Here is a 22,160-nt window from a genome sequence, read left to right as displayed (position 1 = left end):
TAACAGGAGGAGATGAGGTGATCCTGTGATCACAGCAGCCTCTGTACTCATATATAATGTGTGTATACTGTATTTATAGTAACAGAGGAGGTAGGGAGGGAGATCCTGTGATATCTGTGAAGCTGTGTGTAGTAACAGGAGGAGATGAGGTGATCCTGTGATTACAGCAGCCTCTGTACTCATATAAAATGTGTGCATACTGTAATTATAGTAACAGAGGAGGTAGGGAGGGAGATCCTGTGATATCTGTGAAGCTGTGTGTAGTAACAGGAGGAGATGAGTTGATCCTGTGATCACAGCAGCCTCTGCTCTCATATATAATGTGTGTATACTGTATTTATAGTAACAGAGGAGGTAGGGAGGGAGATCCTGTGATATCTGTGAAGCTGTGTGTAGTAACAGGAGGAGATGAGGTGATCCTGTGATCACAGCAGCCTCTGCACTCATATATAATGTGTGTATACTGTATTTATAGTAACAGAGGAGGTAGGGAGGGAGATCCTGTGATATCTGTGAAGCTGTGTGTAGTAACAGGAGGAGATGAGGTGATCCTGTGATCACAGCAGCCTCTGTACTCATATATAATGTGTGTATACTGTATTTATAGTAACAGAGGAGGTAGGGAGGGAGATCCTGTGATATCTGTGAAGCTGTGTGTAGTAACAGGAGGAGATGAGGCGGTCCTGTGATCACAGCAGCCTCTGTACTCATATATAATGTGTGTATACTGTAATTATAGTAACAGAGGAGGTAGGGAGGGAGATCCTGTGATATCTGTGAAGCTGTGTGTAGTAACAGGAGGAGATGAGGTGGTCCTGTGATCACAGCAGCCTCTGTACTCATATATAATGTGTGTATACTGTATTTATAGTAACAGAGGAGGTAGGGTGGGAGATCCTGTGATATCTGTGAAGCTGTGTGTAGTAACAGGAGGAGATGAGGTGATCCTGTGATCACAGCAGCCTCTGCACTCATATATAATGTGTGCATACTGTATTTATAGTAACAGAGGAGGTAGGGAGGGAGATCCTGTGATATCTGTGAAGCTGTGTGTAGTAACAGGAGGAGATGAGGCGGTCCTGTGATCACAGCAGCCTCTGCACTCATATATAATGTGTGTATACTGTAATTATAGTAACAGAGGAGGTAGGGAGGGAGATCCTGTGATATCTGTGAAGCTGTGTGTAGTAACAGGAGGAGATGAGGTGGTCCTGTGATCACAGCAGCCTCTGTACTCATATATAATGTGTGTATACTGTATTTATAGTAACAGAGGAGGTAGGGTGGGAGATCCTGTGATATCTGTGAAGCTGTGTGTAGTAACAGGAGGAGATGAGGTGATCCTGTGATCACAGCAGCCTCTGTACTCATATATAATGTGTGTATACTGTATTTATAGTAACAGAGGAGGTAGGGAGGGAGATCCTGTGATATCTGTGAAGCTGTGTGTAGTAACAGGAGGAGATGAGGTGATCCTGTGATCACAGCAGCCTCTGCACTCATATATAATGTGTGCATACTGTAATTATAGTAACAGAGGAGGTAGGGAGGGAGATCCTGTGATATCTGTGAAGCTGTGTGTAGTAACAGGAGGAGATGAGGTGATCCTGTGATCACAGCAGCCTCTGTACTCATATATAATGTGTGCATACTGTATTTATAGTAACAGAGGAGGTAGGGAGGGAGATCCTGTGATATCTGTGAAGCTGTGTGTAGTAACAGGAGGAGATGAGGTGATCCTGTGATCACAGCAGCCTCTGCACTCATATATAATGTGTGCATACTGTAATTATAGTAACAGAGGAGGTAGGGAGGGAGATCCTGTGATATCTGTGAAGCTGTGTGTAGTAACAGGAGGAGATGAGGTGGTCCTGTGATCACAGCAGCCTCTGTACTCATATATAATGTGTGCATACTGTATTTATAGTAACAGAGGAGGTAGGGAGGGAGATCCTGTGATATCTGTGAAGCTGTGTGTAGTAACAGGAGGAGATGAGGTGATCCTGTGATCACAGCAGCCTCTGTACTCATATATAATGTGTGTATACTGTATTTATAGTAACAGAGGAGGTAGGGAGGGAGATCCTGTGATATCTGTGAAGCTGTGTGTAGTAACAGGAGGAGATGAGGTGATCCTGTGATCACAGCAGCCTCTGCACTCATATATAATGTGTGTATACTGTATTTATAGTAACAGAGGAGGTAGGGAGGGAGATCCTGTGATATCTGTGAAGCTGTGTGTAGTAACAGGAGGAGATGAGGTGATCCTGTGATCACAGCAGCCTCTGTACTCATATATAATGTGTGTATACTGTAATTATAGTGACAGAGGAGGTAGGGAGGGAGATCCTGTGATATCTGTGAAGCTGTGTGTAGTAACAGGAGGAGATGAGGTGATCCTGTGATCACAGCAGCCTCTGTACTCATATATAATGTGTGCATACTGTAATTATAGTAACAGAGGAGGTAGGGAGGGAGATCCTGTGATATCTGTGAAGCTGTGTGTAGTAGCAGGAGGAGATGAGGTGATCCTGTGATCACAGCAGCCTCTGTACTCATATATAATGTGTGCATACTGTAATTATAGTAACAGAGGAGGTAGGGAGGGAGATCCTGTGATATCTGTGAAGCTGTGTGTAGTAACAGGAGGAGATGAGGTGATCCTGTGATCACAGCAGCCTCTGTACTCATATATAATGTGTGCATACTGTAATTATAGTAACAGAGGAGGTAGGGAGGGAGATCCTGTGATATCTGTGAAGCTGTGTGTAGTAACAGGAGGAGATGAGGTGATCCTGTGATCACAGCAGCCTCTGTACTCATATATAATGTGTGTATACTGTAATTATAGTAACAGAGGAGGTAGGGTGGAAGATACTGTGATATCTGTGAAGCTGTGTGTAGTAACAGGAGGAGATGAGGTGGTCCTGTGATCACAGCAGCCTCTGTACTCATATATAATGTGTGTATACTGTATTTATAGTAACAGAGGAGGTAGGGAGGGAGATCCTGTGATATCTGTGAAGCTGTGTGTAGTAGCAGGAGGAGATGAGGTGATCCTGTGATCACAGCAGCCTCTGTACTCATATATAATGTGTGTATACTGTAATTATAGTAACAGAGGAGGTAGGGTGGGAGATCCTGTGATATCTGTGAAGCTGTGTGTAGTAACAGGAGGAGATGAGGTGATCCTGTGATCACAGCAGCCTCTGCACTCATATATAATGTGTGCATACTGTAATTATAGTAACAGAGGAGGTAGGGAGGGAGATCCTGTGATATCTGTGAAGCTGTGTGTAGTAACAGGAGGAGATGAGGTGATCCTGTGATCACAGCAGCCTCTGTACTCATATATAATGTGTGCATACTGTAATTATAGTAACAGAGGAGGTAGGGAGGGAGATCCTGTGATATCTGTGAAGCTGTGTGTAGTAACAGGAGGAGATGAGGTGATCCTGTGATCACAGCAGCCTCTGTACTCATATATAATGTGCCTTTATGCTCCTTTAGTGTATGATATTTCTGGATCTCTATTGATAGATCATCTGTAGAGATCTTTATCCTGCCATCTTTTAAGGTTCTTTCTCACATTTCTTTTTTTCTATCGTCCTGTGTCCATGCGATTGTAAAGCCGATCGATTGTAAAGCTGATTGGTTGTGAAGCCGATCGATTGTAAAGCCGATTGGTTGTGAAGCTGATTGGTTATAAAGCTGATTGATTGGTTGTGAAGCTGATTGGTTATAAAGCTGATTGATTGGTTGTGAAGCTGATTGGTTGTGAAGCTGATTGGTTGTAAAGCTGATTGGTTGTGAAGCTGATTGGTTGTAAAGCTGATTGGTTGTAAAGCCGATTGGTTGTGAAGCTGATTGGTTGTAAAGCTGATTGGTTGTAAAGCTGATCGATTGTAGAGCTGCTCGTCGTCTCCTCATCTGATACTAAGTAGTGGGACAATGGATGCCGCCATGTGCTCGGGATCGGGCAGGGGACTGATGCGTCTCTAGCTGGACTGTCAGCTCTTCTACGATGGTACTCACCCTCCAGCTGGAGAAGACGCAGGTGTCATTCAGGTACCCATGGACGTTGTTCCCACAGAGGAAGTCTTCGTTGCAGATGGCGCAGTCGGGGTCGTTTCGCCAGTCATAATACAGAAGAGAGAAGTTGGGGTCCTTGGTGCATCGCTGCATCGATCTCTCGAGTTGTAACATGTACATCCGATGGAAGGTGAGGAATCCGGTGCTGCCGTGGCCGAAGTTCAGGATGCTGTTCTCCCTGGTGTTGTTAATGAACAACCTGGTGATGTAATTGTGGACGTAGCACCAGATGTCGTAGTATGAGGCAGGACGGAATTCATAGGCTTTGGAGCGGAACCGATCCCCCGACACCAGGATGACGTAGTCGGGATCGATCTTGGACTTGCACTGGTGCAGCTGGGCGAAGTACTGGTGTCGGTCCTTCTCTGACAGCTCCCGGATTTCTCTTCTTGTGACGGTGTTCTGGTATTCGCAGTTGTCACCATAGCGGTTGAAGTCGCATTGGCCGCAGTTTTCACCAATGAAGTTGGCTTTGCATTGACATGTATGGGTGAAGTAATGGCTAGGAAATGTATTTCTGTCATCTATAGTAACATCGGGATCGGAGACGGTTCTGCTGCTCGCCACCGGCAAACAGCTGCCCCTGTTCAGAGCAGATCCACACATCGATCCTTTATACATAGGACAACACACCACGGGGAAACTGCTGACATTCTCCACACACTCTCTGTAGAACATGGCGGCCGCAGATGAGATGCCCAGAAGGACGAGTCCGAGGAGCATCATCTCTGGAGCTTCAGAGTCTGGAGAAAGACAGAAAGACATGGGACCAGTGAGAGGAGCCATGAGAGGCAACTAAGGTCATATGGAGGAGTATGGATGGTGGGACAGTATGTGTATGGATGGTGGTACACTAGGACAGTATGTGTATGGATGGTAGGACAGTATGTGTATGGATGGTGGTACACTAGGACAGTATGTGTATGGATGGTAGGACAGTAGGACAGTATGTGTATGGATGGTGGGATGCTGGGACAGTAGGACAGTATGTGTATGGATGGTGGTACACTAGGACAGTATGTGTATGGATGGTAGGACAGTAGGACAGTATGTGTATGGATGGTGGGATGCTGGGACAGTAGGACAGTATGTGTATGGATGGTGGTACACTAGGACAGTATGTGTATGGATGGTAGGACAGTAGGACAGTATGTGTATGGATGGTGGGACAGTAGGACAGTATGTGTATGGATGGTGGGACAGTATGTGTGTGTGGATGGTGGGACAGTATGTGTATTGATAGTGGGACAGTAGGACAGTATGTGTATGGATGGTGGGACAGTATGTGTATTGATAGTGGGACAGTAGGACAGTATGTGTATGGATGGTGGGACAGTATGTGTATGGATGGTGGGACGGTGTGTGTATGGATGGTGGGATGGTGCCTGTATGGATGGTGGGACGGTGTGTATGGATGGTGGGACGGTGTGTGTATGGATGGTGGGACAGTATGTGTATTGATAGTGGGACAGTAGGACAGTATGTGTATGGATGGTGGGACACTAGGACAGTATGTGTATGGATGGTGGGACAGTATGTGTATGGATGGTGGGACGGTAGGACAGTATGTGTAGGATGGTGGGACGGTGTGTATGGATGGTGGGACAGTATGTGTATGGATGGTGGGACAGTAGGACAGTGTGTGTATGGATGGTGGGACGGTGCGTGTATGGATGGTGGGATGGTGGGACGGTGTGTGTATGGATGGTGAGATGGTGTGTGTATGGATGGTGGGACAGTAGGACAGTGTGTGTATGGATGGTGGGACGGTGCGTGTATGGATGGTGGGACGGTAGTACAGTATGTGTATGGATGGTGGGACGGTAGGACAGTATGTGTATGGATGGTGGGACGGTAGGACAGTATGTGTATGGATGGTGGGACGGTGCGTGTATGGATGGTGGGACGGTAGGACAGTGTGTGTATGGATGGTGGGACGGTGCGTGTATGGATGGTGGGATGGTGGGACGGTGTGTGTATGGATGGTGGGATGGTGCGTGTATGGATGGTGGGACGGTGTGTATGGATGGTGGGATGGTGGGACGGTGTGTGTATGGATGGTGGGACAGTATGTGTATTGATAGTGGGACAGTAGGACAGTATGTGTATGGATGGTGGGACACTAGGACAGTATGTGTATGGATGGTGGGACAGTATGTGTATGGATGGTGGGACGGTAGGACAGTATGTGTAGGATGGTGGGACGGTGTGTATGGATGGTGGGACGGTGTGTGTATGGATGGTGGGACAGTATGTGTATGGATGGTGGGACAGTAGGACAGTGTGTGTATGGATGGTGGGACGGTGCGTGTATGGATGGTGGGATGGTGGGACGGTGTGTGTATGGATGGTGAGATGGTGTGTGTATGGATGGTGGGACAGTAGGACAGTGTGTGTATGGATGGTGGGACGGTGCGTGTATGGATGGTGGGACGGTGCGTGTATGGATGGTGGGACGGTGCGTGTATGGATGGTGGGACGGTAGGACAGTATGTGTATGGATGGTGGGACGGTAGGACAGTATGTGTATGGATGGTGGGACGGTAGGACAGTATGTGTATGGATGGTGGGACGGTGCGTGTATGGATGGTGGGACGGTGCGTGTATGGATGGTGGGACAGTGCGTGTATGGATGGTGGGACGGTGCGTGTATGGATGGTGGGACAGTAGGACAGTGTGTGTATGGATGGTGGGACGGTGCGTGTATGGATGGTGGGACGGTAGTACAGTATGTGTATGGATGGTGGGACGGTAGGACAGTATGTGTATGGATGGTGGGACGGTGCGTGTATGGATGGTGGGACAGTGCGTGTATGGATGGTGGGACGGTGCGTGTATGGATGGTGGGACAGTAGGACAGTGTGTGTATGGATGGTGGGACGGTGCGTGTATGGATGGTGGGACAGTAGGACAGTATGTGTATGGATGGTGGGACGGTGCGTGTATGGATGGTGGGACGGTGCGTGTATGGATGGTGGGACGGTGCGTGTATGGATGGTGGGACGGTACGTGTATGGATGGTGGGACGGTAGGACAGTATGTGTATGGATGGTGGGATGGTAGGACAGTATGTGTAGGATGGTGGGACGGTGCGTGTAGGGATGGTGGGACGGTGTGTGTATGGATGGTGGGACGGTAGGACAGTATGTGTATGGATGGTGGGACGGTGCATGTATGGATGGTGGGACGGTGCGTGTATGGATGGTGGGACGGTGCGTGTATGGATGGTGGGACGGTGCGTGCATGGATGGTGGGACGGTGCGTGTATGGATGGTGGGACGGTGCGTGTATGGATGGTGGGACGGTAGGACAGTATGTGTATGGATGGTGGGACGGTAGGACAGTATGTGTATGGATGGTGGGATGGTAGGACAGTATGTGTATGGATGGTGGGACGGTAGGACAGTATGTGTAGGGATGGTGGGACAGTAGGACAGTATGTGTATGGATGGTGGGACGGTGCGTGTATGGATGGTGGGACGGTGCGTGTATGGATGGTGGGACGGTGCGTGTATGGATGGTGGGACGGTGCGTGTATGGATGGTGGGACAGTAGGACAGTATGTGTATGGATGGTGGGACAGTAGGACAGTATGTGTATGGATGGTGGGACAGTATGTGTGTGTGTGGATGGTGGGACAGTATGTGTATGGATGGTAGGACAGTATGTGTATGGATGGGGGGACGGTAGGACAGTATGTGTATGGATGGTGGGACAGTATGTGTATGGATGGTGGGATAGTATGTGTATGGATGGTGGGACGGTAGGACAGTATGTGTATGGATGGTGGGACAGTAGGACAGTATGTGTGTGGATGGTGGGACAGTAGGACAGTATGTGTATGGATGGTGGGACAGTAGGACAGTATGTGTATGGATGGTGGGACAGTAGGACAGTATGTGTATGGATGGTGGGACAGTATGTGTGTGTGGATGGTGGGACAGTATGTGTATGGATGGTAGGACAGTATGTGTATGGATGGTGGGACAGTAGGACAGTATGTGTATGGATGGTGGGACAGTATGTGTATGGATGGTGGGATAGTATGTGTATGGATGGTGGGACGGTAGGACAGTATGTGTATGGATGGTGGGACAGTAGGACAGTATGTGTGTGGATGGTGGGACAGTAGGACAGTATGTGTATTGATGGTGGGACAGTAGGACGGTATGTGTGTGGATGGTGGGACAGTAGGACAGTATGTGTATGGATGGTGGGACGGTAGGACAGTATGTGTATGGATGGTGGGACGGTAGGACAGTATGTGTATGGATGGTGGGATGGTAGGACAGTATGTACAGTGCCTACAAGTAGTATTCAACCCCCTGCAGATTTAGCTGGTTTGATAAGATGCAAATAAGTTAGAGCCTTCATACTGCAAACAAGAGTAGGATTTATGAACAGAAGCATAAATCTTACAAACCAAAAAGTTATGTTGCTCAGTTGAATTTTATTAAATTTTAAACATAAAAGTGTGGGTCAATTATTATACAACCCCTATGTTTAATATGGTACGAGTAAGGAGGCGCTAGCAGGCTAGTCAATTTGCAGCAGCGAATTTGGGAGACACAAACCACTATGTGTCAATGAGTAAAGATATCAATATGACAAGCAGACTCTAGACCCCCTATTTTTATCCACTTTTAAGCCCTTATTCGTAAAACCCCCCTCCTTATATATTCTCTATATATTTTTTATTTATATTTTATGCCTTGATATCCTAATAAAGACCCACTTTTTAACTTCCCACACCTCTCTCTGTGTCTGTATCCCTCCCCCCAAGCGCGAATTACTACTTGCCCTATGTTTAATATTTTGTGGAATAACCCTTGTTTGCAATTACAGCTAATAATCGTCTTTTATAAGACCTGATCAGGCCGGCACAGGTCTGTGGAGTTATCTTGGCCCACTCCTCCATGCAGATCTTCCCCAAGTTATCTAGGTTCTTTGGGTGTCTCATGTGGACTTTATTCTTGAGCTCCTTCCACAAGTTTTCAATTGGGTTAAGGTCAGGAGACTGACTAGGCCACTCCAACACCTTGACTTTTTCCCTCTTGAACCAGGCCTTGGTTTTCTTGGCTGTGTGCTTGGGGTCGTTGTCTTGTTGGAAGATGAAATTACGACCCATCTTAAGATCCTTGATGGAGGAGCGGAGGTTCTTGGCCAAAATCTCCAGGTAGGCCGTGCTATCCATCTTCCCATGGATGCGGACCAGATGGCCAGGCCCCTTGGCTGAGAAACAGCCCCACAGCATGATGCTGCCACCACCATGCTTGACTGTAGGGATGGTATTCTTGGGGTCGTATGCAGTGCCATCCAGTCTCCAAACGTCACGTGTGTGGTTGGCACCAAAGATCTCGATCTTGGTCTCATCAGACCATAGAACCTTGAACCAGTCTGTCTCAGAGTCCTCCAAGTGATCATGAGCAAACTGTAGACGAGCCTTGACATGACGCTTTGAAAGTAAAGGTACCATACAGGCTCGTCTGGAACGGAGACCATTGCGGTGGAGTACGTTACTTATGGTATTGACTGAAACCAATGTCCCCACTGCCATGAGATCTTCCCGGAGCTCATTCCTTGTTGTCCTTGGGTTAGCCTTGACTCTTCGGACAAGCCTGGCCTCGGCACGGGAGGACACTTTCAAAGGCTGTCCAGGCCGTGGAAGGCTAACAGTAGTTCCATAAGCCTTCCACTTACGGATGATGCTCCCAACAGTGGAGACAGGTAGGCCCAACTCCTTGGAAAGGGTTTTGTACCCCTTGCCAGCCTTGTGACCCTCCACGATCTTGTCTCTGATGGCCTTGGAATGCTCCTTTGTCTTTCCCATGTTGACCATGTCTGAGTGCTGTTCACAAGTTTGGGGAGGGTCTTAAATAGTCAGAAAAGGCTGGCAAAAGAGATCTTTAATCTACACATGTGAAGCTCATTATTCTTGGTGCCTGAACTACTTCTTAATACTTTAGGGGGACCAAACAGAATTCTTGTAGTTTGAGGGGTTGAATAATAAATGACACTCTGAATTAACTTTTAACGTTTTAAAAAAAAAAAAAAAAAAATTTGCTGCAGTGCATTTCCCACTTCCAGGCTGATCTACAGTACAAATGTCACAATGCCAAGTTAATTCCGCATGTGTCAACCAGCTAAATCTGCAGGGGGTTGAATACTACTTGTAGGCACTGTATATAGATGGTGGGACAGTATGTGTATGGATGGTGGGATGGTAGGACAGTATGTGTATGGATGATGGAAGAGTATGTGTATGGATGGTAGGACACTAGGACAGTATGTGTGTGGATGGTGGGATGGTAGGACAGTATGTGTATGGATGGTGGGACAGTATGTGTATGGATGGTAGGACAGTAGGACAGTATGTGTGTGGATGATGGGATGGTAGGACAGTAGGACAGTATGTGTATGGATGGTGGGATGGTAGTTACGGTATGTTTATGGATGGTGGGATGGTAAGGACAATATGTGTATGGATGGTAGGACAGTATGTGTATGGATGTTGGGATGGTTTGTGTATGGATGGTGGGACGGTAGGATAGTAGGTGTATGGATGGTAATTTGATAAGGACAGTAAGTGTATGGATAATGGGAGAGTAGTATAGTACGTGTATGGATGGTGGGATGGTAGGACGGTATGTGTATGGATGGTGAGACAGTATGTGTATGGATGGTGGGACAGTAGAACAGTATGTGTATGGATGGTGGAATGGTAGGACAGTATGTGTATGGATGGTGGGACAGTATGTGTATGGATGGTAGGACAGTACGTGTATGGATGGTGGGACAGTATGTGTATGGATGGTGGGATGGTAGGACAGTATGTGTATGGATGGTGGGACAGTAATTGTATGGATGGTGGGACTGTAGGACAGTATGTGTGTGGATGGTGGGATGGTAGGACAGTATGTGTATGGATGGTGGGATGGTAGGACAGTGTGTGTATGGATGGTGTGACGGTAGGACAGTATGTGTATGGATGGTGGGACAGTAGGACAGTATGTGTGTGGATGATAGGACAGTAGGACAGTATGTGTATGGATGGTGGGACAGTAGGACAGTACGTGAATGGATGGTAGGACAGTATGTTTATGGATGGTGGGACAGTAGGACAGTACGTGTATGGATGGTAGGACAGTATGTGTATGGATGGTGGGACAGTAGGACAGTACTTGTATGGATGGTGGGACAGTATGTGTATGGATGGTGGGACAGTATGTGTATGGATGGTGGGACAGTAGGACAGTAAGTGTATGGATGGTGGGACAGTATGTGTATGGATGGTGGGACGGTAGGACAGTATGTGTATGGATGGTGGGACAGTATGTGTATGGATGGTGGGACGGTAGGACAGTATGTGTATGGATGGTGGGACGGTAGGACAGTATGTATATTGATGGTGGTACGGTAGGACAATTTGTGTATGGATGGTGGGATGGTAAGACAGTATGTATAAGGATGGTGGGATGGTAGCACAGTAGGTATATAGATGGTGGGACGGTAGGGCAGTATGTGAATGGATCGTGAGGTGTTATGTTTATGGATGGTGGAACGGTAGGACAGTATTTATGGATGGTGGGACAGTATGTGTATGGATGGTGGGACGCTAGGACAGTATGTGTGTGGATGGTGGGACGCTAGTACAGTATGTGTGTGGATGGTGGGATGGTATATGTATGGATGGTGTGACAGTAGGACAGTATGTGTGTAGATGGTGGGATGGTATAGGTATGGATGGTGGGGTGGTAGGACAGTATGTGCATGGATGGTGTGACAGTATGTGTATGGATGGTGGGACAGTGTGTATGGATGGTGGGACGCTAGGACAGCATGTGTGTGGATGGTGGGATGGTATAGGTATGGATGGTGGGGTGGTAGGACAATATGTGTATGGATGGTGGGACAGTATGTGTATGGATGGTGGGACGGTGTATGTATGGATGGTGTGACGATAGGACAGTATGTGTATGGATGGTGGGACAGTATGTGTATGGATGGTGGGACAGTATGTGTATGGATGGTGGGACAGTATGTGTATGGATGGTAGGACGGTGTATGTATGGATGGTGTGATGGTAGGACAGTATGTGTGTGGATGGTGGGATAGTATGTGTGTGGATGGTGGAATGGTAGGAGAGTAGGACAGTATGTGTATGGATGTTGTGACGGTAGGACAGTATGTGTATGGATGGTGGGACGGTATATGTATGGATGGTGGGACAGTATGTGTATGGATGGTGTGACGGTAGGACACTGTGTATGGATGGTGGGACGGTATATGTATGGATGGTGGGACAGTATGTGTATGGATGGTGTGACGGTAGGACAGTATGTGTATGGATGGTGGGACAGGATATGTATGGATGGTGGGACAGTATGTGTATGGATGGTGTGACGGTAGGACAGTATGTGTGTGGATGGTGGGATGGTAGGACAGTATGTGTATGGATGGTGGGACAGTAGGACAGTATGTGTGTGGATGGTGTGACGGTAGGACAGTATGTGTATGGATGATGGGATGGTATGTGTATGGATGGTGGGACAGTTGGACAGTATGTGTATGGATGGTAGGACAGTATGTGTATGGATGGTGGGACAGTATGTGTATGGATGGTGTGACGGTAGGACAGTATGTGTGTGGATGGTGGGATAGTAGGACAGTATGTCGGTGGATGGTGGGATGGTAGGACAGTAGGACAGTATGTGTGTGGATGGTGGGATGGTAGTACAGTAGGACAGTATGTGTATGGATGGTGGGATGGTAGTTACGGTATGTTTATGGATGGTGGGATGGTAAGGACAATATGTGTATGGATGGTAGGACAGTATGTGTATGGATGGTGGGATGTTTTGTGTATGAATGGTGGGACGGTAGGATAGTAGGTGTAAGGATGGTAATTTGATAAGGACAGTAAGTGTATGGATAATGGGAGGGTAGTATGGTACGTGTATGGACGGTGGGATGGTGGGACAGTATGTGTATGGATGGTGGGACAGTATGTGTATGGATGGTGGGACAATAGGACAGTATGTGTATGGATGGTGGGACAGTAGGACAGTATGTGTATGGATGGTGGGGCAGTAAGACAGTATGTGTATGAATGGTGGGATGGTAGGACAGTATGTGTATGGATGGTGGGACGGTATGTGTATGGATAGTGGGATGGTAGGACAGTATGTTTATGGATGGTGGGACAATATGTGTGTGGATGGTGGGTTGGTAGGACAGTATGTGTATGGATGGTGGGACAGTAGGACAGTACGTGTATGGATGGTGGGACAGTATGTGTATGGATGGTGGGACGGTATGTGTATGGATGGTGGGACAGTAAGACAGTACGTGTATGGATGGTGGGACAGTACGTGTATGGATGATGGGACAGTATGTGTATGGATGGTTGAACGGTAGGACACTATGTGTATGGATGGTGGGACGGTAGGACAGTATGTGTATGGATGGTGGGACGGTAGGACAAAATGTGTATGGATGGTGGGATGGTAGGACAGTATGTATATGGATGGTGGGATGGTAGCACAGTAAGTATATGGATGGTGGGACGGTAGGACAGTATGTATATGGATCTTGAGGTGTTATGTTTATGGATGGGGGAACAGTAGGACAGTATGTGTATGGATGGTGGGACAGTATGTGTATGGATGGTGGGACGCTAGGACAGTATGTGTGTGGATGGTGGGATGGTATATGAATGTATGGTGTGACAGTAGGACAGTATATGTGTGGATGGTGGGATGGCATATGTATGGATGGTGGGACACTAGGACAGTATGTGTATGGATGGTGGGGTGGTAGGTCAGTATGTGTATGGATGGTGGGACAGTATGTGTATGGATCGTGGGACGGTATATGTATGAATGGTGTGACGGTAGGACAGTATGTGTATGGATGGTGGGACAGTATGTGTATGGATGGTGGGACGGTAGGACGGTATATGTATGGATGGTTTGACGGTAGGACAGTATGTGTGTGGATGGTGGGATGATAGGACAGTAGGACAGTGTGTGTGGATGGTGGGATGGAAGGACAGTAGAACAGTATGTGTGTGGATGGTGGGATGATAGGACAGTAGGACAGTATGTGTTTGGATGGTGGAATGGTTGGACAGTAGGACAGTATGTGTATGGATGGTGTGACGGTAGGACAGTATGTGTGTGGATGGTGGGACAGTATGTGTATGGATGGTGGGACGCTAGGACAGTATGTGTGTGGATGGTGGGACGCTAGGACAGTTTGTGTGTGGACGGTGGGATGGTATATATATGGATGGTGTGACAGTAGGACAGTATGTGTGTGGATGGTGGGATGGTATAGGTATGGATGGTGGAGTGGTAGGACAGTATGTGTATGGATGGTGTGACAGTATGTGTATGGATGGTGGGATGCTAGGACAGTATGTGTGTGGATGGTGGGACGGTATGTGTATGGATGGTGGGACGGTATGTGTATGGATGGTGGGACAGTATGTGTATGGATGGTGGGACAGTATGTGTATGGATGGTGGTACGGTATATGTATGGATGGTGGGACGTTATATGTATGGATGGTGTAACGGTAGGACAGTATGTGTATGGATGGTGGGACAGTATCTGTATGGATGGTAGGACAGTATGTGTATGGATGGTAGGACAGTATGTGTATGGATGGTGGGACAGTATTTGTATGGATGGTAGGACAGTATGTGTATGGAAGGTGGGACAGTATGTGTATGGATGGTGGGACAGTATGTGCATGTATGGTGGGACAGTAGGACAGTATGTGTATGAATGGTGGGACAGTATGTGTATGGATGGTGGGGCAGTAAGACAGTATGTGTATGAATGGTGTGACGGTAGGACAGTATGTGTATGGATGGTGGGACAGTATGTGTATGGATGGTGGGACAGTATGTGTATGGATGGTGGGACGGTAGGACGGTATATGTATGGATGGTTTGACGGTAGGACAGTATGTGTGTGGATGGTGGGATGATAGGACAGTAGGACAGTGTGTGTGGATGGTGGGATGGAAGGACAGTAGAACAGTATGTGTGTGGATGGTGGGATGATAGGACAGTAGGACAGTATGTGTTTGGATGGTGGAATGGTTGGACAGTAGGACAGTATGTGTATGGATGGTGTGACGGTAGGACAGTATGTGTGTGGATGGTGGGACAGTATGTGTATGGATGGTGGGACGCTAGGACAGTATGTGTGTGGATGGTGGGACGCTAGGACAGTTTGTGTGTGGACGGTGGGATGGTATATATATGGATGGTGTGACAGTAGGACAGTATGTGTGTGGATGGTGGGATGGTATAGGTATGGATGGTGGAGTGGTAGGACAGTATGTGTATGGATGGTGTGACAGTATGTGTATGGATGGTGGGATGCTAGGACAGTATGTGTGTGGATGGTGGGACGGTATGTGTATGGATGGTGGGACGGTATGTGTATGGATGGTGGGACAGTATGTGTATGGATGGTGGGACAGTATGTGTATGGATGGTGGTACGGTATATGTATGGATGGTGGGACGTTATATGTATGGATGGTGTAACGGTAGGACAGTATGTGTATGGATGGTGGGACAGTATCTGTATGGATGGTAGGACAGTATGTGTATGGATGGTAGGACAGTATGTGTATGGATGGTGGGACAGTATTTGTATGGATGGTAGGACAGTATGTGTATGGAAGGTGGGACAGTATGTGTATGGATGGTGGGACAGTATGTGCATGTATGGTGGGACAGTAGGACAGTATGTGTATGAATGGTGGGACAGTATGTGTATGGATGGTAGGACAGTAGGACAGTATGTGTATGGATGGTGGGACAGTACGTGTATGGATGGTGGGAAAGTATGTGTATGGATGGTGGGATGGTAGGACAGTATGTGTATGGATGGTTGGACAGTATGTGTATGGATGGTAGGACAGTAGGACAGTATGTGTATGGATGGTGGGACAGTAGGACAGTACGTGTATGGATGGTGGGAAAGTATGTGTATGGATGGTGGGACAGTATGTTTATGGATGGTAGGACAGTAGTACAGTATGTGTATGGATGGTGGGACAGTGTGTGTATGGATGATGGGACAGTATGTGTGTGGATGGTTGGACAGTAGGACAGTATGTGTATGGATGGTGGGACAGTATGTGTATGGATGGTGGGACAGTAGGACAGTATGTGTATGGATGGTAGGACAGTAGTACAGTATGTGTATGGATGTTGGGACGGTAGGACAGTATGTGTATGGATCGTGGGACAGTATGTGTATGGATGGTGGGACAGTATGTGTATGGATGGTGGGACAGTAGGACAGTATGTGTATGGATGGTGGGACAGTATGTGTATGGATGGTGGGACAGTATGTGTATGGATGGTGGGACAGTAGGACAGTATTTGTATGGATGGTGGGACAGTATGGCAGTATGTGTATGGATGGTGGGACAGTATGACAGTATTTGTATGGGTGGTGGGACAGTATGGCAGTATGTGTATGGATGGTAGGACAGTAGGACAGTATGCGTATGCATGGTGGGACAGAAGGACAGTATGTGTATGGATGGTAGGACAGTATGTGTATGGATGGTGGGACAGTAGGACAGTATGTGTATGGATGGTAGGACAGTAGGACAGTATGTGTATGGATGGTGGGACAGTATGTGTATGGATGGTGGGATGGTAGGACAGTATGTGTATGGATGGTGGGACAGTATGTGTATGGATGGTGTGACAGTAGGACAGTATGTGTATGGATGGTAGGACAGTAGGACAGTATGTGTATGGATGGTGGGACAGTATGTGTATGGATTGTGGGACAGTATGTGTATGGATGGTAGGACAGTATGTATATGGATGCTGGGACAGTTTGTGCATGGATGGTGGGATGATAGGACGGTATATGTATGGATTTTGTGACGGTAGGACAGTATGTGTGTGGATGGTGGGATGATAGGACAGTATGTGTATGGATGGTGGGACAGAAGGACAGTATGTGTACGGATGGTAGGACAGTAGGACAGTATGCATATGAATGGTGGGACAGTATGTGTATGGATGGTGGGACAGTATGTGTATGGATGGTGGGACAGTATGTGTATGGATGGTAGGACAGTAGTACAGTATGTGTATGGATGGTAGGACAGTAGGACAGTATGTGTATGGATGGTGGGATGGTAGGACAGTATGCATATGGATGGTGGGACAGTATGTGTATGGATGGTAGGACAGTAGGACAGTATGTTTATGGATAGTGGGATGGTAGGACAGTATGTGTATGGATGGTGGGATGGTTTAGGTATGGATGGTGGGACGGTAGGATAGTAGGTGTAAGGATGGTAATTTGATATGGACAGTAAGTGTATGGATAATGGGAGGGTAGTATAGTATGTGTATGGATGGTGGGAAGGTAGGACAGTATGTATATGGATGGTGGGACAGTAGGACAGTATGTGTATGGATGGTGGGACGGTAGGACAGTATGTGTATGGATGGTGGGACGGTAGGACAGTATGTATATGGATGGTGGACGGTAGTACAGTATGTGTATGGATGGTGGGATGGTAGGACAGTAGGACAGTATGTGTGTGGATGGTGGGATGGTAGGACAGTAGGACAGTATGTGTGTGGATGGTGGGATGGTAGGACAATAGGACAGTATGTGCATGGATGGTGGGATGGTAGTTACGGTTTGTTTATGGATGGTGGGATGGTATGGACAATATGTGTATGGATGGTAGGACAGTAGGACAGTATGTGTATGGATCGTAAGACCGTAGGAAAGTATGTGTAGGGATGGTGAGACAGTATGTGTATGGATGGTGGGATGGTTTGTGTATGGATGGTGGGACGGTAGGATAGTAGGTGTAAGGATGGTAATTTGATAAGGACAGTAAGTGTATAGATAATGGGAGGGTTGTATAGTACGTGTATGGTTGGTGGGATGGTGGGACAGTATGTGTATGGATGGTGGGACAGTAGAACAGTATGTGTATGGATGGTGGGACGGTAGGACAGTATGTATATGGATGGTGGGACGGTAGGACAGCATGTGTATGGATGGTGGGATGGTAGGACAGCATGTATATGGATGGTGGGACGGTAGCGCAGTAGGTATATGGATGGTGGGACGGTAGAACAGTATGTGTATGGATCGTGAGGTGTTATGTTTATGGATGATGGGATGGTAGGACAGTATGTGTGTGGATGGTGGGACAGTATGTGTATGGATGGTGGGACGCTAGGACAGTATGTGTGTGGATGGTGGGACAGTATGTGTGTGGATGGTGGGATGGTATATGGATGGATGGTGTGACGGTAGGACAGTATGTGTGTGAATGGTGGGATGGTAGGACAGTATGTGTATGGATGGTGGGACAGTATGTGTATGGATGGTGGGACACTAGGACAGTTTGTGTGTGGATGGTGGGATGGCATGGATGGTGGGGTGGTAGGACAGTATGTGTATGGATGGTGGGACAGTATATGTATGGATAGTGTGACGGTAGGACACTATGTGTATGGATGGTGGGACAGTATGTGTATGGATGATAGGACAGTATGTATATAGATGGTGGGATGGTAGGACAGTATATGTGTGGATGGTTGGATGGTATAGGTATGGATAGTGGGGTGGTAGGACAGTATGTGTATGGATGGTGGGACAGTATATGTATGGATGGTGGGACGGTATATGTATGGATAGTGTGACGGTAGGACAGTATGTGTATGAATGGTGGGACAGTATGTATGGATGGTGGGATGGTAGGACTATATGTATGGATGGTGTGACGGTAGGACAGTATGTGTGTGGATGGTGGGATGATAGGACAGTAGGACAGTATGTGTGTGGATGGTGGGATGGTAGGACAGTATGTGTATGGATGGTGGGGCACTAGGACAGTATGTGTGTGGATGGTGGGATGGTATATGTATGGATAGTGTGACGGTAGGACAGTATGTGTAAGGATGGTGGGACACAAGGACAGTATGTGTGTGGATCGTGGGATTGTATAGGTATGGATGGTGGGGTGGTAGGGCAGTATGTGTATGGATAGTGGGACAGTATGTGTATGGATGGTGGGACAGGATATGTATGGATGGTGGAACGTGATATGTATGGATAGTGTGACGGTAGGACAGTATGTGTATGGATGTTGGAACAGTATGTGTATGGATGGTGGGACAGGATATGTATGGATGGTGGGATGGTAGGACAGTATGTGTGTGTGGATGGTGGGATGGTTTAGGTATGGATGCTGGGGTGGTAGGACAGTATGTGTATGGATGGTGGGACAGTATGTCTATGGATGGTGGGACGGTATATGTATGGATAGTGTGACGGTAGGACAGTATGTGTATGGATGGTGGGACAGTATGTGTATGGATGGTGGGACAGTATGCGTATGGATGGTGGGATGGTAGGACGGGATATGTATGGATGGTGTGACGGTAGGACAGTATTTGTGTGGATGGTGGGACAGTAGCGCAGTATGTGTATGGATGTCGTGACGGTAGGACAGTATGTGTGTGGATGGTGGGACAGTAGGACAGTATGTGTATGGATGGTGGGACAGTATGTGTATGGATCGTGAGAAGGTATATGTATGGATGGTGGGACAGTATGTGTATGGATGGTGGACAGAAGGACAGTATGTGTATGGATGGTGGGACAGCAGGACAGTATGTGTATGGATGGTGGGACAGTATGTGTATGGATGGTAGGACAGTAGGACAGTATGTGTATGGATGGTGGGAAAGTATGTGTATGGATGGTGGGATGGTAGGACAGTATGTGTATGGATGGTGGGACAGTATGTGTATGGATGGTGGGACCGTATGTGTATGGATGATAGGACTGTATGTGTATGGATGGTGGGACAGTAGGACAGTGTTTGTATGGATGGTGGGAAAGTATGTGTATGGATGGTAGGACAGTAGGACAGTATGTGTATGGATGGTGGGACAGTAGGGCAGTATGTGTATGGATGGTAGGACAGTATGTGTATGGATGGTAGGACAGTATGTGTATGGATGGTGCGACAGTAGGACAGTATGTGTATGGATGGTGGGACACTGTGTATGGATGGTGTGACGGTAGGACAGTATGTGTATGGATGGTGTGACGGTAGGACTGTATGTGTGTGGATGGTGGGACAGTAGGACAGTATGTGTGTGGATGGTGGGACAGTATGTGTATGGATGGTGGGACAGTATGTGTGTGGATGGTGGGACAGTATGTGTATGGATGGTGGGACAGTAGGACAGTATGTGTATGGATGGTAGGACAGTATGTGTATGGATGGTAGGACAGTATGTGTATGGATGGTGGGACAGTAGGACAGTATGTGTATGGATGGTGGGACAGTAGGACAGTATGTGTGTGGATGGTGGGACAGTATGTGTATGGATGGTGGGACAGTATGTGTGTGGATGGTAGGACAGTATGTGTATGGATGGTGGGACAGTAGGACAGTATGTGTATGGATGGTGGGACAGTAGGACAGTATGTGTGTGGATGATGGGACAGTATGTGTATGGATGGTGGGACAGTATGTGTGTGGATGGTGGGAGAGTATGTGTATGGATGGTGGGACAGTAGGACAGTATGTGTATGGATGGTAGGACAGTATGTGTATGGATGGTGGGACAGTAGGACAGTATGTGTGTGGATGGTGGGAGAGTATGTGTATGGATGGTGGGACAGTAGGACAGTATGTGTATGGATGGTAGGACAGTATGTGTATGGATGGTGGGACAGTAGGACAGTATGTGTATGGATGGTGTGACGGTAGGACAGTATGTGTATGGATGGTGTGACGGTAGGACAGTATGTGTGTGGATGGTGTGACGGTAGGACAGTATGTGTGTTGATGGTGGGATGCTGGGACAGTAGGACAGTATGTGTATGGATGGTGGGACAGTAGGACAGTATGTGTATGGATGGTGGGACAGTATGTGTATGGATGGTAGGACAGTATGTGTATGGATGGTGGGAAAGTTTGTGTATGGATGGTGGGACAGTAGGACAGTATGTGTATGAATGGTGGGACATTAGGACAGTATGTGTATGGATGGTAGAACAGTAGGACAGTATGTGTATGGATGGTGGGAAAGTATGTGTATGGATGGTGGGATGGTAGGACAGTATGTGTATGGATGGTGGGACGGTAGGACGATATATGTATGCATGGTGTGACGGTAGCACAGTATGTGTATGGATGGTAGGACGGTATATGTATGGATGGTGGGACAGTATGTGTATGGATGGTGGGATGGTAGTTACAGTATGTTTATGGATGGTGGGATGGTAGGACAGTATGTGTATGGATGGTGGGACAGTATGTGTATGGATGGTGGGATGGTAAGGACAGTATGTGTATGGATGGTAGGACAGTATGTGTATGGAACGTAAGACCGTAGGACAGTATGTGTATGGATGGTGTGACAGTATGTGTATGGATGATGGGATGGTTTGTGTATGGATGGTGTGATAGTATGTGAATGGTTGGTGGGACGCTAGGACAGTATGTGTGTGGATGGTGGGATGGTATAGGTATGGATGGTGGGGTTGTAGGACAGTATGTGTATGGATGGTGGGACGCTAGGACGGTATGTGTTTGGATGGTGGGACAGTATGTGTATGGATGGTGGGACAGTATGTGTATGGATGGTGTGACGGTAGGACAGTATGTGTGTGGATGGTGGGATGGTAGGACAGTATGTGTATGGATGGTGGGACAGTATGTGTATGGATGGTGGGATGGTAAGGACAGTATGTGTATGGATGGTAGGACAGTATGTGTATGGAACGTAAGACCGTAGAACAGTATGTGTATGGATGGTGTGACAGTATGTGTATGGACGGTGGGACAGTAGCGCAGTATGTGTATGGATGTCGTGACGGTAGGACAGTATGTGTGTGGATGGTGGGACAGTAGGACAGTATGTGTATGGATGGTGGGACAGTATGTGTATGGATGGTGGGACAGTATGTGTATGGATCGTGAGAAGGTATATGTATGGATGGTGGGACAGTATGTGTATGGATGGTGGACAGT

The 22,160-nt window shown here is 47.4% G+C and overlaps 1 protein-coding gene across 1 annotated transcript in view; it reads right to left on the bottom strand.

Moving 5' to 3' along the window:
• Positions 1 to 3,572: 3,572 nt before the first annotated feature.
• Positions 3,573 to 22,160, bottom strand: part of LOC141243710 (tyrosinase-like) — a 52,782-nt gene continuing 34,194 nt past the window's right edge. Inside the window, exons 2-3 of the mRNA XM_073668946.1 lie at positions 4,036 to 4,835; positions 3,573 to 3,863 (exon numbers count right to left, since the gene is read on the bottom strand). Coding sequence (XP_073525047.1) covers positions 3,573 to 3,863; positions 4,036 to 4,835 — 1,091 coding nt within the window. The remainder of the gene's footprint in view (positions 3,864 to 4,035; positions 4,836 to 22,160) is intronic.

This window comes from Phyllobates terribilis, unplaced genomic scaffold (assembly GCF_046119375.1).
Source record: "Phyllobates terribilis strain yellow unplaced genomic scaffold, ASM4611937v1 Scaffold_2__4_contigs__length_985480577, whole genome shotgun sequence".
Classification (NCBI taxonomy): Eukaryota; Metazoa; Chordata; class Amphibia; order Anura; family Dendrobatidae; genus Phyllobates; species Phyllobates terribilis.
The sequence above is the reverse complement of the archived record's forward strand: the minus strand, read 5'-3'. Positions and strand labels throughout refer to the sequence as shown.